The sequence below is a fragment of the Kryptolebias marmoratus genome, linkage group LG5 (genome assembly GCF_001649575.2).
Source record: "Kryptolebias marmoratus isolate JLee-2015 linkage group LG5, ASM164957v2, whole genome shotgun sequence".
NCBI classification, from domain to species: domain Eukaryota; kingdom Metazoa; phylum Chordata; class Actinopteri; order Cyprinodontiformes; family Rivulidae; genus Kryptolebias; species Kryptolebias marmoratus.
In genome coordinates, this window is record NC_051434.1 from 6,167,705 (window position 1) to 6,182,654 (window position 14,950).

The window sequence follows — 14,950 nt, forward strand, 5'->3', positions numbered from 1 at the left end:
CAAGATACTTTTAGCAAAATAAAACTTCTGCAAACTGAGTCAGTTTTAGCCATTTTAACTCTTTATTTATCAAAACGTTCAGCTCCATAAGTATAGGTGCTTTTGTTTATTACTTTGGGTTTTTTTGTAGCTCATAACATTTACCTTTATTTAAAATAAAATTCCCTCAAAGAAACAGATCTCTTCAGTTCCTTCAAAACTTTTTTTCTAATTCTGCTTCAGCATGCTTGCTTTATTTTTGTCTTCTAATGCTACTTTTAGCTATTGTTTTAACTTTTAGCTGTTATGTATCATTCTGCTTCTACTAGCTTTTACCTATCATTCTGCTCATTTTTTTCTTTAGCTTCTGTTCTACTTTTAGCTACTGTTTACGTACTTTTAGCTAATGTTCTGATTCTTCTAGCATTCTCTGATTTTATGTTTTTGCTCATTTTAGCTACCATTCTGCTTCTTTCAGCTTTTGTTCTGCTTGTTTTAGCCTCTTTTTTGCTTATTTTAACTCTAAACAACTCAATTTAGGTTCTTCATCAACTTCAGCCCATGGTAATCCAATGATTCATCCGTACAGGGACACTTGTGAAACCAGCGGTACTTTGAAAGTAAAAATGTTAAAAGTAATTTCATGTTAGGCAAAAGGCAGTGTGACATCTTACACAAGAACAAAAGAAAATCAGACAAAAGCTGTTTTCAGAAAACTTTATTAACTTTTTTTTTCTTTGAAGCCAGCTTCTTTAACTGTTATAGCAAAAAAAAAGATATGCAAACAAACTTGCACGATCTTCCACCAATTAAAAAGTTCAGTTAAAAACAAGAAACACCATTTATTTATTTATATAACATTATAAATGTACCATCGCTAAAAATCCAACATCAGCTGTAATGTGCTGAAGTGCATACTGTTTATTTAATAAAAATCTTCCTCTCAGGGAGACTCTCCACTTTAACACGATAAAAATATCAAAATAAAAACCTTTAGTCAAGTCCGAGCTCGTGACCTGAACAGTCACCAGAGGTGTTTTTATACCCAACGAGGCTTCGATACACCTCATGTGTGATTAACCTGCATTGTGTCACAGATTGCACCAAAAACCACCAACTGAGAGGAATTTAATCTGAAAGGTTTCAGATTAAATATATAGGTGCTTTTGTTTATTATTGAAAGGTTTCAGATTAAATGTGGTCACTGATCTTTATGTCATCTGTTTGGGCTAATCCAGCAGGCACATAAATCCAGATGACATAAAAATCACTTCATCAAGTCTTTTTTTTTCTGTGCTGAGGCAGCGCTGACTAGAACCGAGGAATATATTAACATAGAAGAGACTATAAAATATATACTATTTGGAAAATAAAATCTTATCCCTTTCTTTACATTTTATTTTGAACACGCGCACCATTCTGATACATTCACAGATGTCCCTGAACAAAAACTGAGGGGTACTTTTCCCACAGTAAACTCTTTTTAACTGAGTGCATAAATCCAATTTTAACTTTTGATCCCAGATGAAACACAACATACAAACACAAATACATGAAAACACAATAAAAATCATATTATTTCTGAGTAAAATGTTGATGATCTCATCACATGGGCAATTTTGGTGAGGGTGACTGGCTTCTACCGGGGAAAAGACTCACCTGAAACACAGAGATGGAGATGGAAGGTAAATATGGTGAATATAATTTAAGTTTTTATTGGATCTTCCCATTCAGCAAACAGTGACGTTTATAGTTTTGTGTCTGCAGACAATGCAACCTTTCAATATGATACACAGCCCCATTTATATTTATTTGCAAATCAATCTTTATTCAATTTATTACTGTTCTGAGCTTGCCCATTGTCCACCTGCTGCCATTTAGGCTACAAATTCATGAAAACTGGTGATTTTAATTAAAGGTCAAGAAAGCATTGTTCTGTATTTTCCCTCACAGTCAACAAACCATGTGTGGCAGAGCATAAATCGGCCCACTTGTGAGTGTTTTTACTTTGATTTTTTGTTTTCAGTGACACTAACATTTCCACGTTTAATGCTGAAATTACCAAATAAGTTGGGAAAAACACACAACGAAACTCTAAACTAGGTAAAAGTAAGAAACGTGGCATCCCTTGCATCACTATTAGCATTCACAAATTGTGTTAATCTACATTTTACACTATGTTATCCTAAAAGTCTGGGCTCTGAAACAATATGTAAAGATTGCACTATTTTATTGTTAATTTAATGAAGATTTACAAATGAAATCATGAAAATTTAATCAGTAGTAATTGTGGTTTACACAATAGTTACTTTAATTAGCAAGAAACCAGTTCAAGCGATGCTAAGCTAGCTAAGTGTCTGAATTTGATGTAGGATTCTGGTTTTTAAATTGTTTTAGAAAACTTACTTATTTTATGTCAAAGTATAGACTTACTGACAAAATATCATCTTTGAAACAGTTTTTAAACAGATACACATTTTGAATTCTGCTCTGTTAGCACCCAAGCTAATTAGCATGCTAACAGACACCTTTGCTCACTAATATAAAGAGCTATTTTTGATCCTTTAGTTGCTCTTATTGACTCAAATGAAGCACAACATGAGCACCAAAACGAAATAAACAGCATTAAAGACAAATTAGGAAGCTGCTGAGACCAGTAAAAATGCAGCATTCCTCTTGTCATTAGCATTTAGACAAATGCTACTTTCCCCAACTGTTGACACACTTTACCAAGAGATGTGCGACCAGTTCGTAATTAAATATGTTTTAAAAAAAAAGACAAAACAGTTTGCAATTTATTTTTTTAGCCAAGTTTTTAAAAAAATATAAGTTAACATAATGACATTAGGAACTACTTTTACTACTGCAGCACATTAGAAACACTCATACAGTTCGATTTTATTTCAGTTTTATTACAACGTGGTGATGATTTATTGCAGCCATCACAGGAAAAACTACGAACAACCTCCCTTATGAAGAAATATATTCAGATAATGTGGTTTAATGATGGGTTTCAATGGGTCTGCATATTTGCAGGAAGGTTTTATGAAATAAATCCAACAGATTTTCTCAGGAAACTGTTATAAGGACACACTGAAAACATCATCCCACTACACGCTGTGTTTTCTGAGAAGGGGGTGACACTGACCCACCCTGAGACGTTGTTCTGTTGTGATCTCCACGCTCTTGATGCTCTTTAAAAGCACTCCTCCTCCTCCTTCACCTTCATCCTCTCCCCGCAGCCTCTCACTCCTCTCCAGCATGGAGTTCTCTGACGGGTACTCGCATACCTGCTCCAGCTGGTCCTCATCGAAACACACCTTCCCCTGCAAACGTCAAACCAGGAAGGCGTCATTTTATTTCACTTGAGTTATTATTAGAGTTATATTTCATTGTTGCAGGGCTTACTTTAGCTTAAACGTGTGAAACACAATATAAGCCTTGTTGTTTTCCCATGTTTTATATTTATTATTTAATCTATAGTGAGATATGTTGTCATTTACTGGCTTAAAGTAAAAGTTGCATTAAACTGTAAACATGCTTCTTGTATGAGGAGTTTGCATTTATCCACATTAAAAACTCAAGAACCAGGAGGGCAAAAAGATTGCATTAAATTCCTGGTGACAAATTCCTAAAACTTCTTTTATTTTAAATAAACCGGGACGTTATCACCACCTGTTAGGCTAAAGACCCAAGTCAAAAGTAAGCAGCTCCAAACACTGCATATTTCCTTTCCCATAAACGTAAACGGTCAGCTTTCGAACCCAACCCGGAGGCCCTGAAGGGTACTTCGGTCTGTCTCTGCGAGGCGTTTGAGCGCATTTACAGTAAAGTCAGCTGAGAGTGTGAAGTTTAACACGGTGCTCTGAACACTTTGTTAGAAATCAGGATGCATATTTAGAGGCAGAAGTAAAATAAAATCTAAAATAAAAAAAAGGAACAGAAGTTCTGGTTTTCGAAGGTCAAATAAGGCCCAGTGCAGGTTGTTTACTCAACAGCCAGCGCAGTGTAAACAGTCAGCCGAAATCCAACAGGAAGCGGTGCATCGAGCTGCTTTGACCTGAACTATGGCTGTCTGCAAGGAAAAGGCTGAACGCGTCCAAGCATCTCACTGGACCGAGGTTGGCGTTCACAAGAGGGACTCTCAGTTTCCTCATCATGACCATAAAAGTGGAAGCGGCGGCCAAGGGTACGGGTAGGGGCAAATGACAAAGTGATGCGCAACAAAACACAAGAAACCAAAACAAACAAGCAGTGGATTTTCACAAACCGGACGAGCCAAACGCGCGCCGTGAACTGGTCACTCGGTCACAAACACTCAGAGCTCAGTCTCGTAGCGAACTCAGCAATTCGCCTGATTTCTTGCAAATTTCTCTCACAGTTTTGCGTCACCGACTCGTCTGCAACCGTCGCAGCCCCGCGAGACTCCACCTTAAGGCAGAAGGGGGTAATCCTCCCTCGCTGACCCCGATTAAGCCGGCCTAACACCGAAGGGCGGCAGGGGCACCAGTAGGACGGAGGCACGAGAAGGGAAGTTCATTTATCTCAGTAAAGAACCGAATGACAGAGCAACTTTAAGGTCGCCTCTGGCATGAACGTCCTTTTTTAAAAACACTGGAGGGATTACTTAAGGACAAAAAAAAAACCACATTAAAGTCATTCAACAGAACCTGAGAATACGTCACAAATAGGACACATGCCAGGTTTTGCAGCAAACGTTTAGATCAAGCCAGGCTAGAGAGCAACTGGTGCAGGAGAGACGATAAATGGGGAGAAAATTAGGAGACAAGCAGTTCATCCCCCCCCCTACTGTGATTTAATGGTTAAAGGGGGGGAGGGAACGAGGCCTGACGTCAAACTGAAGAGCATCAACGTGAGAGCAACAGGTGGTCAGAAAATCACTTCATGGTCATCGCCTCCTGCGGCTAAAGAGGACTGCCGTAGTCAGAATTATAAAGTTAAAATTAACTTTTGCGCTCTTTTTTTTTTTTTCCTCTCTTGCAGTTGAGCTTTGAGAACCAGATGGTCCTGCAAAGTAAGAGTTCAGGGATTTAAAAGCGGACGGCACATCACTTCCGCTTGTCGATCTCTGTCTTTCTTTTCTTTTTGGAGGAAGCTCAGACATCCGAAAGAGGAAGTGAGCAAAAACATGCAGCGTGACAGGGAGTTTTCTGTCAGACTTTTAATCATTTCAGCAGAACCGCCGACAAACCAGCAGCTGAGCGTCGCCCTCCCTCGTCGCCGATCGTTTTTTCCGCTCCACGCCTCGGTTAGCGAACTGAGAGTGGGCGACCTGCTGTCAGTGACGCTCAGTCGCGCAGTGGAAGGTCAAAAAACACGCTGCCAAAACTGCAGTCTAACAGACCCAAACCCCCGCTAGAAGAGAGCCAGGACAACACAAAGAGTACACTTTGAGAGGCAGCGAGGGCTGACTCAACACTAACGGGAGAATCGACACAAGGGAACAAGGAAGCAAGGATGCCCACAGAGGGGAATTTTTATCTCCAAAAAACTCAAAACAGCTATTTGATTCGTAAAGTGAAAGTCCTAAAAAGAGTAAGGTTCAGCGTCACAGGATGCTGGAAACTTCACGTCTGATCTGTTGAGCAACTTCGTCTTTCCTTTCGTTACATAACGGCTCACTGGGCGCAAGAAAAACAAAAAAAAGCAAAGTAAAGGAGAAACTTTGAGATTCATTAGCAGTCGGAGGCTGCTCGAGCTAAAGTACCGCGAACAGAAGCATCTTTTCACGCGAAACTTGCATTCAAGTTAGGCAGGCAGACAAAATACACAAAAGAAGAAGAAGACCAGGAAGGAGCTGGCTGCCTCCATTTGTGGTTTCCTAACCTACTTCTCCATCTCTACTGAGGCCTTCAACGTTACTGTAGGATGTGTGTTTCTGTTGTTGTTTTCTTCTGTCGCTTCGTGAAAAGAATAAACCGCAGATGTGCGACGCAGAGTCGTGAGTTTTAATTACAGGGTAAAAGTCAAAAGTGCGTGGAGAATTAGAGCACAGGAGCAAACGGCGAAGGAGATCACTCGAAGGGTTTTTGTGGCTCAGAATCAAGATGTCGTGCCTGATAAGGCTTTAACCGGCTTAGCTGCTTCTCTGTGATTGTACGTCTCAATCATCAGGGATGTTCTCCCAGTGGAAAGGGATCCTGCTTGACACGTCAGAGAGCCGCGACCCCCCCGCTCGCCTTGCAAGCTGCCATTTCCGTACCCCGACAGGTTAAAAACTGCTATTCTACGAAACAAAACAAAAAACAACGACTCACCCTCTTTGGGGTCACTTTATTCTTGACCAAACAGGACTTCTCCAGGTTCTGATATCCGCCGATCACCTCAATTTCCTCCACAGCCGGGTACCTCTTCTTCACCGGCTCGTCCGCGGCGGGGGTCGCTTGCTGCGATGGGCCCTTGGCAGGCTCTGCTGGTGTCGGCCGCACCGTGGGGGCCGCCGCCGCCACGGCAGGCTTTTTGGGGGTAACTGTGATGGTGGCGCCTCTCTTCACGTGGGCCCCCGAGGAACTCCTGATGGTAAAGAGCTTCGGCGACGGGCTCGGCGATGGGGAGACACTGGGGGAGCTGGCTGGGGACGACGAGCTTGGGGAGGAGGCCGGCGTCGGAGCACAGTTTGTGGGTTTTAGGGTGTTGTCTGGAGATTGGCTCCTGACAAATGAGGGGGTGACGGTGATAGTTTGCTTGGGCTGAGGTGTTTGAGAGCTGTTACGCTGAGGAGACTCTTTGGGCTTCAGTTTTGGGGATTCCTCCTCTTCCTTCTGCTGCTTCAGCCCCCCTTTTGGGCTTTGCTGCCCTTTAGTTTCTCTGTCCTTTGAAGACGTGTTTGTGCTCGACTTCGGAGCTTCCTGCTCTTTCAGCTGAAACTGGTCTATCTGTCGCTGAACGCCACAAACGCTCTCACCTGTCAGCGCCTTGATGTCCCCCTGCTGCGAGCTGGAAATGAGCGGCTTCACTTTGACGAGGTGCAGAGACGACGGGACGTCCACGGTCCTGTCCCTCAGACACAACGCTGACCTCGAACCCACCGTGTTCAGGTTGTAGATCCGGCTCATGGCTGCCAGGGAGCTGGGAAGAGGTGGCGAAGAGGACAGAGGTTGTGCGGATTCGACTGGCGTTGTGTAGCTTACCGCGTCCTCTTGTGAGAGACCCTTGTCTTCCTCCTCTTCCTCTTCCGTGCTCTCGCTTTGACCCCTGTGGCGCCCCAGCTGCTCCTCTACATCTTTCAGGGGCTCGTCTTCATCCTCGGGTTTCTGGGACCTGTCAGAGGTAACTTCGGAGGCAGCAGCCGTGGACTCGCCTGTCACTTCCTCTCCGCCGTCGTCTTGTGAGTGTGGGACAGAAACAGGAAGCTGAGGGTAAGTTTTCAACACGCTGACTTCCCGTCTGACGTCACGTGCAGTCATGGATGTCTGCTCCGCCGCCTCTTCCTGTCCCATCTCTGCTTCGATTGGCCTCGTCTGCATATGAGCCACAGCTTCCCTCTGCTTGGCGGCTTCACCTCCCTTCTGCTCATACCTGTCCTCACCTGGCTGAGCATCACCGGCCGCTGCAGCTTCGCTCCCGTCTCCGTCCCGGGCCTCTCTTTGTCTCTGCTTCTCCAGCTCTCTCTGGCGGATCTTCTCTCTCAGGGACTCGATGCGGCTCAGAGGTTTTCCGACCTTCCAGCTGTCCCTCGTCTCCACCTTCTGCCCCGCCTCGCCATCCTGTCCATCACTGCTTTGACGCTCATTCTTTCTCCTCTCCGGCACGTCTTCGGCGACGTAAAACACAGACCTGGGGATTTGGATCTCGAGCGGACCTTGAGGGATCCCGATGGGCGCGGTCCTTCTCGGGGATCTCGGGGTTGCATCGTGAGTTAGATTCCCTGTTTGCGCCTCCTGTTGGTTCTCTCTTGTCACTTCGGGTGCAGCCTTGTAAACTCGTTCTCCCCTCTCGTTCAGATATACGGTCGTGTCTCCGAGCTTTTCTATTTTGCTTATAAGATTCTCAGTTTGTTGGGACAGGACAGAGTATGTTAGGTAGGGTCCTTGTGGTCCCGTACCACTCCACTCGGCCCCTCTTTGGTGGACCTGATCAGCGGCTGTGCAGAGAAGACTCGAGCACTCATTACAAGCCGAATCGTGTCTGTGTTGAGCTTCTCTGGGACTAGGCAGATCTCCAGATGCTGGACCGGCATCGCAACCTTCGGGAAGGGTTTTACTTCCGTCCTCTCTCAGGACTTTGTCACCGACGTGTGCCTCAGTCTGTCCTTCTGTCTCAGAATCTTTATCCAAACTCTTCTCCCTGGCGAGTAGCCTCACTTCCCTGTCAGCTCTTGCTCTCCCATCCTGCCTGATCGTCACCCTCCTTGCGAATGACACTCCCTCCGTGTTTTTAACCGATGCCACAGTGAACCCCCGGTCTCCATCTGCATCTCCTACTTTGCCGGCAGCTCTCTTATCCATGGACTCAACCTTCTTAAGTTCACTCCTGTGTTTTTTCCACATTTCTCCCTCCCTGTTTTGCATCACTCCCCCCTTATCCTCCTCGGTTTTAACATCTCTCTGCTTCCCGAAGCGGTCCTTGTCTGAAAACCGGGCACACCCCAGCCTGAGCCTTGCTGTGCCTGCTACATCCGCCCACGGCGCCGCGCTTCTGTCCGAATGCGTCCTCTCGTAACATCTCCCGTCCCCATTCTCCACGCCGCCGCCGATAACCCGATCCGAGAAGCTGAACGAGCGTTTCGGTACGGTTCTCAGCGACGCGTTCCTTCCGTCGCTCCTTCTCTCCTCAGATTGTTGTTCGTCTTGATCTTCTGAGTATTTCCTCCACCCTGGTTGGAGGAAATTATCGGAGCTTTTGGATCGAGACGGAGGCTTCGGGTGTTGTCCGAATTTACTCAGCAGCTGGCTGACCCTCCCTCCCCTCTCGACAAACACACAATCATCCGAGCTGTCCTTCCTGTCGTCTTTATTAATAACCGTCGCCTGGCCCCAGGGTCGCTCCTTCTCCTTGTCTCTCAGCCAGGACATGTCCGACCTCAGCTCCCGGCCCAAACTCTCCACGCTGCTCTTCACGTCCCTGTCCTCTCGTCCCTTTCCCCCCTGAGCCCTCTCTTCAGGACTGGCTGAAGGCTTTATGATCAGAACTTCGGAGGCTCGGATCTCGGTGACGCTCCCTCCTCCAGCCAGGATCTCCCTCAGGTCCATCTTCATCCCTCGTTTGCCCTGCTGGTCCTCCTCTGGCCTCCCCCTCTGCTCATCGCCGCCTCCTTTGTCCTGTTCGATGATGATGATGTTGTCGGCCCGGATGGTCCGAAGACAAGGACCAGAGGGGGGAAATGGTCCAGGTGGCAGATGGATTTCTTTTTCCTGCTCCCTTGGTGCATCTTTAACAAACTCTTTTTGCTGTTTTTTCTCTTTTTCAGGTCCCTCTCGGGCGTTTTCTCTTCCTAGACTTCGATCCCTGCTCTTCTCTTTATCCCACCCCTGAGTTAAATCCATAAACCTCTCTATTTTCAGCTCGATGTCTCGTCCTCTGGCCGGCTCCGCATCTTGACACCTGGGACTCGGTTTCTCCTTGACTTCCAGCTCATTCCCGACGTCCGCCTCCCTGCCTTTCCTCCACGAACTTTGCGTGCGGATGAACGGGTTTTCATGGACAGGGACTATGGTTTCCAGGTACACCTGACTCCCGGGTTTGGGCTCAGCAGCGTCCAGCCACTGCCCTGGATCGGGACTGAGGGACAGGTCACTCCCCAGGTTGACAGTAACAGAGCTGTCGGTGTCGCTCAGAGCGTCGGGAGGAGACCGGAGGTCCACCGGCAGCAGGCTGATGTCCTTATCCCTCTCCCTGTCCCCCACGTTCTCCTGCTTGGCCTTCCTCCTCTGGATGATCCCTCGCTTCCATGCGGGCATGCTGGCTAACTTCTCCTCCTCTTCTTTTTCTCTCCTCTCTCGCTCCTCCTCCTCTCTCCTCTTCCTCTCCAGAAGAAGTTGTTTCCATTCTGGCAGGGAGGAGACAGACATAGCACACTCAAGAAAAATGGTGCACCTCTTTGGACAAAATGGTCAAGAGTTCTCCCCACAGAGCGTCCAGGAACTGTCTGCAAAAAACAAAACACAAAAAGAGTCAAATAAAACCAGTTTTTTTCACAGAGATAAGGGTTCCTTTAAAGGAGTTACAGGAAGTCAAGCCTGCAGTTTAACTTAAAGAACATTAAAGCACATAATTTGATGAACTGAGCAAGCAAAGCTGAGCTTACCAAACCCAGATCCAGCTCGACTTTACATCTCCGCTTGTGCGTAATGCGCTCCTCCTCTCCGCGGAAACTTTGCGTCCAGAGCTAAAATAAATTAGTTTTGCAGGAAAAGCCGGTGTTTAAAAAGTGCCCTGTCTCGCAGCCGAACCGCCCCGAGGCTTGGAAACGGCTCCGTCCCGGTCCGAACGACTTCCAGCCTCAGGACTGAGGGCCTTAATCCGATAATGACATTCGGTTCCCGTCAGGAGAGTTTAGTGGCACACACCATATTGTGGGACCTAAGAAAAGGCGTTTAAGGCGCACAGCCGTCTGCCCGGCTCCTGACCCCCCCTCGGGCACATCTCCGCGTCCAGCAGGGCTGATTGGAGAGGAGGAAGAGGAGGAGGAGGAGGAGGAGGAGGAGGAGGCGCGGCCAGATTTACCAAAGCGCAAAGCTGCAGCGGGATCAGCGTCACTGGCACCGACTTTAATGCCTTAATTAGTCTTCATCATCACATTTTTCTTACAACTTTATCTTCAGCTGGAGGGAAAGATTATTAGGAAAGATATTAAAGCAGAAACATCAGGTTTTCTGTGAGAAGCAATAAAAAGAACCTCATCAGAGAAGCTGCTGTAACTGGATGATTAATGAGCAGGAAGTTGTCATAAATCTCCGATTCTTTAAACGGAAATAACTAAATTTGCAAAGTTATCAACAGACCAGTAAAATCAACATCTTTCTCCTGATGATGGTTGATGTGACCACGTGTTTGTTTATCTACAGAAACAGCCGAAGTGACTGTAAACAGGTCAAATAATTAAAGCTACAGGTGTAGAAGTTTGACTGTTTTGGTGCTTGATCCCTGATATTTCTTGTTTTTTTTCTCTTTTTCTTTCACATTTAGCAGCTGGTTCACTTTGATATTTCCACCTGAACGTATTCTCCTCGACTCTACTCTTGTCAGATGTTGCCCCAGTCGTTTACAGGCTACAGGCAGCAAAAAGCTTTGTTTACGTCCAGCGCGTACCCGCATTTCAGAGCTGAAGACCAATATATCTGGAAATTCACTGGAGTAAACTCTTTCCCACCTCACCGTCTGGATGTCTTTTTTAATGTTTGCAGTGAGTACCTTTGAACTGAACACAGGAAGCATGAATGAAAGTGTTTCCAAACCAATAAGAAGTAACTCACTGAACGGTGTTTAAAAGTCGTAATCAGCTCAAAATGAAGTGTTCGGACGCAGAGATCAGTTTGGAATCTGTCTTCCACGTTTCTGCGTGTGTGTTTGTGCTGGAAGAGCCAAGATTTCTTCACTTCTAACGGTTTTAGGACACCACGTAAAGCGTTTTCCCTCCATTTAATTTACAATTATTAGATTTTTTACACACTGGTTCTTGTCTTTTTGAGCTCCAAAGCCAAATTTTCCCTCTCGTCCACAAAACATATTGCTTTGGAAAACTTATAAATGTTATTTACATCATCTCTGAGCCTGTGTGCATATTAGGCGACGTGCAGCTGCAGTTTGCATGGGGTTGTGTCATTAAACATCCTTTTTATCATTTATTTTCTTCTTTATTCAAACCAGTGACAGCAGGCTAAAAGTGAGCAACGCAGACTTCAAAAAAACAAGTTTTATCTGTGAGTTTTAACTAAAAAATGACAACTGGATGCCTGTTTGTACAACTTATGCCTTTATTTAAGCTGAACACTTGAAATTATCACCACGCTGTCGAGTTTTTCCTGAGAACTTACTTAGCAGGCATCTGCTGGAGAGTTTTAACGAAGTAAAACTGGAGTTATCTGTCCGAGAACAACAAACCGGAACACTCTGACTTCTAAAAACATGGTAAAAGGAAAAACAACAACAAGAAAAGGCGTTTAAATCCAAAATACTGAAACTTGGGATCGTGGTTCCGTTGAAGGTTCTGTGCAGATGCGATGAATCGACATTATTTTGAAATTAAAGAGTACAGTACGGTGAGATGAAAACGATTCTGAGGCTATCAGGGATGACGAGACTTAAAATGAGTTTTTACAGCTTCAAGTCCTACAAAACACAGTCCTGGTATCAGAAATCACATTAGATTTAGTGTTTTTTTTTAACTAAAAAGAGACAAAACAAATAATAAACCAGAAACAAACCTTCGGCGTATCAATGTAACAGTTTCTAAAAACATAATTTGGCATAAAAATCAATCAGTGCAGTGAAAAACTGGAGTATTTAGAGAGTTTAGTTTTATTCTAAGTGGAAACTTTAAAATGACAAGTTGTTTTCTCCATTTCCCCCCTTTGGACGCACGCCAGCGTCACTTCCCCACGTGGTTGCTGTCGCCGCGGTCAGACGCAGCACGGAGCTGCGTCCCACCTTTGACCCGCGCGCAGAGGTAGGCCAAGTCCTGCGTGTCCAGACTGTGCGCCACGGCCACGTAGGTGGACAGCGTCCCCGCCAGCAGGAGCCGGTCCAGGGACAGGGCCGGCAGGAGCCAGAGGATGACCACCAGCTCCAGGTACACCGGGTGGCGGAGGTGGGACAGGAGGCGCTGAGCAGGCGGTGGTTTGTCCTGTAAGGGGTCCCCAAAACCAAGACACTTGTAGTACACCTGAGAGGGGAGAGGTGACAGGTTTTTATCTCTGCAGTCATCTGCTACGACTGAAATGTACGAGATATCTGCTCGGAAACGGCTAACAAGAACATGATTCTACTAAAATCTCACTAAACAGTGTTCTGGTCATGGTCTAAAGCAGTGATGATCGACGGACATTATCTCTGGGTCTCGGCTCAGAAAGGGTTAACCGGCGTAGCCAATCAGAGCTCTAAGAGCGATCGAACCATACGCTGCTTGGTCAGTTATTTGTTCGTGTCTCCGTAAGCGTCCCACCTGCTTGATGCCCACGAGCTCAGGATAGTCGAAGATCACGAGGCTGCTGCAGATGACGGCCCAGCAGAGGAAGTGCAGCGAAAAGCAGAGCAGGGGGAACCAGATGCTCCAGGGTGCGTGACGCACCGACCACAGACAGGGGGCGCCGGTCACGGGCTGCCAGTAACGCATCAGGATCTAACCCGGCAAAGAGAATGATGCTCGTTCAAACATAATGCACGAGGAATGTATCTGTGTTGTGTCGTACGCGAACGAGTCGTTCAAATGAACGAATCTTCTGAGTGAAAAGAACTGAACCGAATCACTTTATTCACTGATTCGTTCGTTACTTGGTTCAGTTGGGTTCAACATGTTTGTTTGTCTTATAAGCCCGTGGGAGCTGGGCACCTTTTATGGTGCATGGCACAAAAGAAAAACACTAAACTAACTGGCTGACTAAAAGAATTCGGTGAACGAATCTTTTGAGCGAATCATTTTAATGAACCGATTCTACTGTAGTGATTCAGTTCACTCAAAGCAGCTGACTTTCCCATCAGTGGAATGTAGGCGAAACGACACTTTAAAGGCTAAGTAAAAATTAAAAACGATGCAGAAATACATTCAGATCTGGTCCAAACAGCAAAATAACAGCGAACAGCTGCATCGTATGTGGCGCTCGGTGTACCTGCAGGGCGAGCGCAGTGGTGAAGCAGTACGCCGTCCTGCTCAGAACTCCCAGCGCGGACTGCAGCAGCTGTCTGACGGGCGTCCGGGCGAGCAGGCTGTGCTGCGCCGTGAAGAGCGCCAGCAGACCCAGATCCACCGCCAGAGACCAGAGCACAGAGGGGTCCCTGAGGGCCACAGACCAAGGTGTGGAGTCTTAATGCAGACGAGACGATGACAAAAAGATCAACTTAAAAGGTTATTATGTTTATAATATGCTTAAATTATGTTTGTACAACACTCTGTTTATAAATAACACTATTTAAAAACCCACACTGTGTAAAAATAAACAAAATACTGGAGGGGGCAGAACCACGCTAAAATACGACAATAAATGAGTGTATTTGGAAAAAAAAACATATAAAATATAAAACTCCTGCTATATTTGGGCTTGAACCAAGAAATGAGACGATTTCTGCAAGTCAAAAAGAGCCGAAAAATCACGTAATGAGTTTGTTTTTAAGGATTTTTGAGTCAGAATGCGCAAGAACTACAAAAGCATAACGTTTTATAAGCAGAATTATAAACTTAGATGTTAAAAGAGAAAAAAAAAAATTGTCTCGCCCAACGTGGGGCTCGAACCCACGACCCTGAGATTAAGAGTCTCATGCTCTACCGACTGAGCTAGCCGGGCGCTGACACAACGACGCCTTCGGTGGTATTTTAGGTAAACTACGGACCAAAGTTGTTCTTAAGTGTTTTAGGTTGTTAAATACTTCGTGTAGTAGCAATAAGCGAGAACACTTATCAATTATCTATGTGACTGGCAACTTTTCCGTCAAAAGTTGGCGACAACCTTTAAGCCGCGCTGACTTCCCCCCCGCTCACCCTGGCAGAGTTTCGTCTCCCCGGTGATGTTGTGGTAAATGGCCCGGAAGGACAGGAACCGGACGAAATCCGCTCCGGTGACGGAGACGAAGAGCAGGTTCAGCAGAGAGACGGCGCACAGAGCCCAGCTGCGAACCGCGGCTGACGCCATTTCAATTCAGCGCTATATGTTCATTTCGGAGTCCGCGAACAGTTCCGGGAGGAGCAGCCGCCCGTCGCTACCGAACCCCGACGCAAGATGGCGCCAGTACGGGGGCCCCGACACAAAATGGCGCCAGTACCGACCGCCGCCCCAAGATGGCGCCGTGAAACTTGACT

The 14,950-nt window shown here is 46.0% G+C and overlaps 2 protein-coding genes and 1 non-coding gene across 4 annotated transcripts; all 3 read right to left on the bottom strand.

Annotated features, from left to right (window-relative positions):
• Positions 1-681: 681 nt before the first annotated feature.
• ppp1r18 (protein phosphatase 1, regulatory subunit 18) lies at positions 682-10,557 on the bottom strand. 2 transcript variants are annotated; one of them, XM_017419596.3, is made up of 4 exons: positions 10,247-10,557; positions 6,258-10,087; positions 3,128-3,305; positions 682-1,638 (listed from the first exon to the last, which is right to left on the bottom strand). In XM_017419596.3, the coding sequence occupies exons 2-4, from the start codon at positions 10,008-10,010 to the stop codon at positions 1,619-1,621; spliced, it is 3,951 nt and encodes a 1,316-aa protein (XP_017275085.1). In that variant the 5' UTR covers positions 10,011-10,087; positions 10,247-10,557; the 3' UTR covers positions 682-1,618. The 2 variants fall into 2 exon arrangements, with proteins under 2 accessions (XP_017275085.1, XP_017275077.1); XM_017419588.3 differs by having other exon boundaries at positions 3,132-3,305; positions 10,247-10,556.
• Positions 10,558-11,897: 1,340 nt separating this feature from the next.
• nrm (nurim) lies at positions 11,898-14,864 on the bottom strand. Its single transcript, XM_017422054.3, has 4 exons — positions 14,633-14,864; positions 13,767-13,960; positions 13,103-13,279; positions 11,898-12,823 (listed from the first exon to the last, which is right to left on the bottom strand). Exons 1-4 carry the CDS (start codon positions 14,781-14,783, stop codon positions 12,530-12,532), a joined length of 816 nt encoding a protein of 271 aa, XP_017277543.1. The 5' UTR covers positions 14,784-14,864; the 3' UTR covers positions 11,898-12,529.
• On the bottom strand, positions 14,366-14,438 carry trnak-cuu. Its single transcript has one exon. It is a non-coding gene; the product is annotated as a tRNA-Lys (tRNA).
• Positions 14,865-14,950: the final 86 nt, after the last annotated feature.

Coding starts and splice junctions, on each gene's coding strand:
- ppp1r18 (XM_017419588.3), bottom strand. CDS start 10,010: ATGTCTGTCTCCTCCCTGCCAGAATGGAAACAACTTCTTCTGGAGAGG. Junction 3,306..6,257: donor ATAAAGTGACCCCAAAGAGG/GTGAGTCGTTGT, acceptor TGACGTTTGCAG/GGGAAGGTGTGTTTCGATGA. Junction 1,639..3,131: donor CAACAGAACAACGTCTCAGG/GTGGGTCAGTGT, acceptor TCTGTGTTTCAG/GTGAGTCTTTTCCCCGGTAG.
- nrm (XM_017422054.3), bottom strand. CDS start 14,783: ATGGCGTCAGCCGCGGTTCGCAGCTGGGCTCTGTGCGCCGTCTCTCTG. Junction 13,280..13,766: donor CCACTGCGCTCGCCCTGCAG/GTACACCGAGCG, acceptor TTGCCGGGTTAG/ATCCTGATGCGTTACTGGCA. Junction 12,824..13,102: donor AGCTCGTGGGCATCAAGCAG/GTGGGACGCTTA, acceptor CTCCCCTCTCAG/GTGTACTACAAGTGTCTTGG.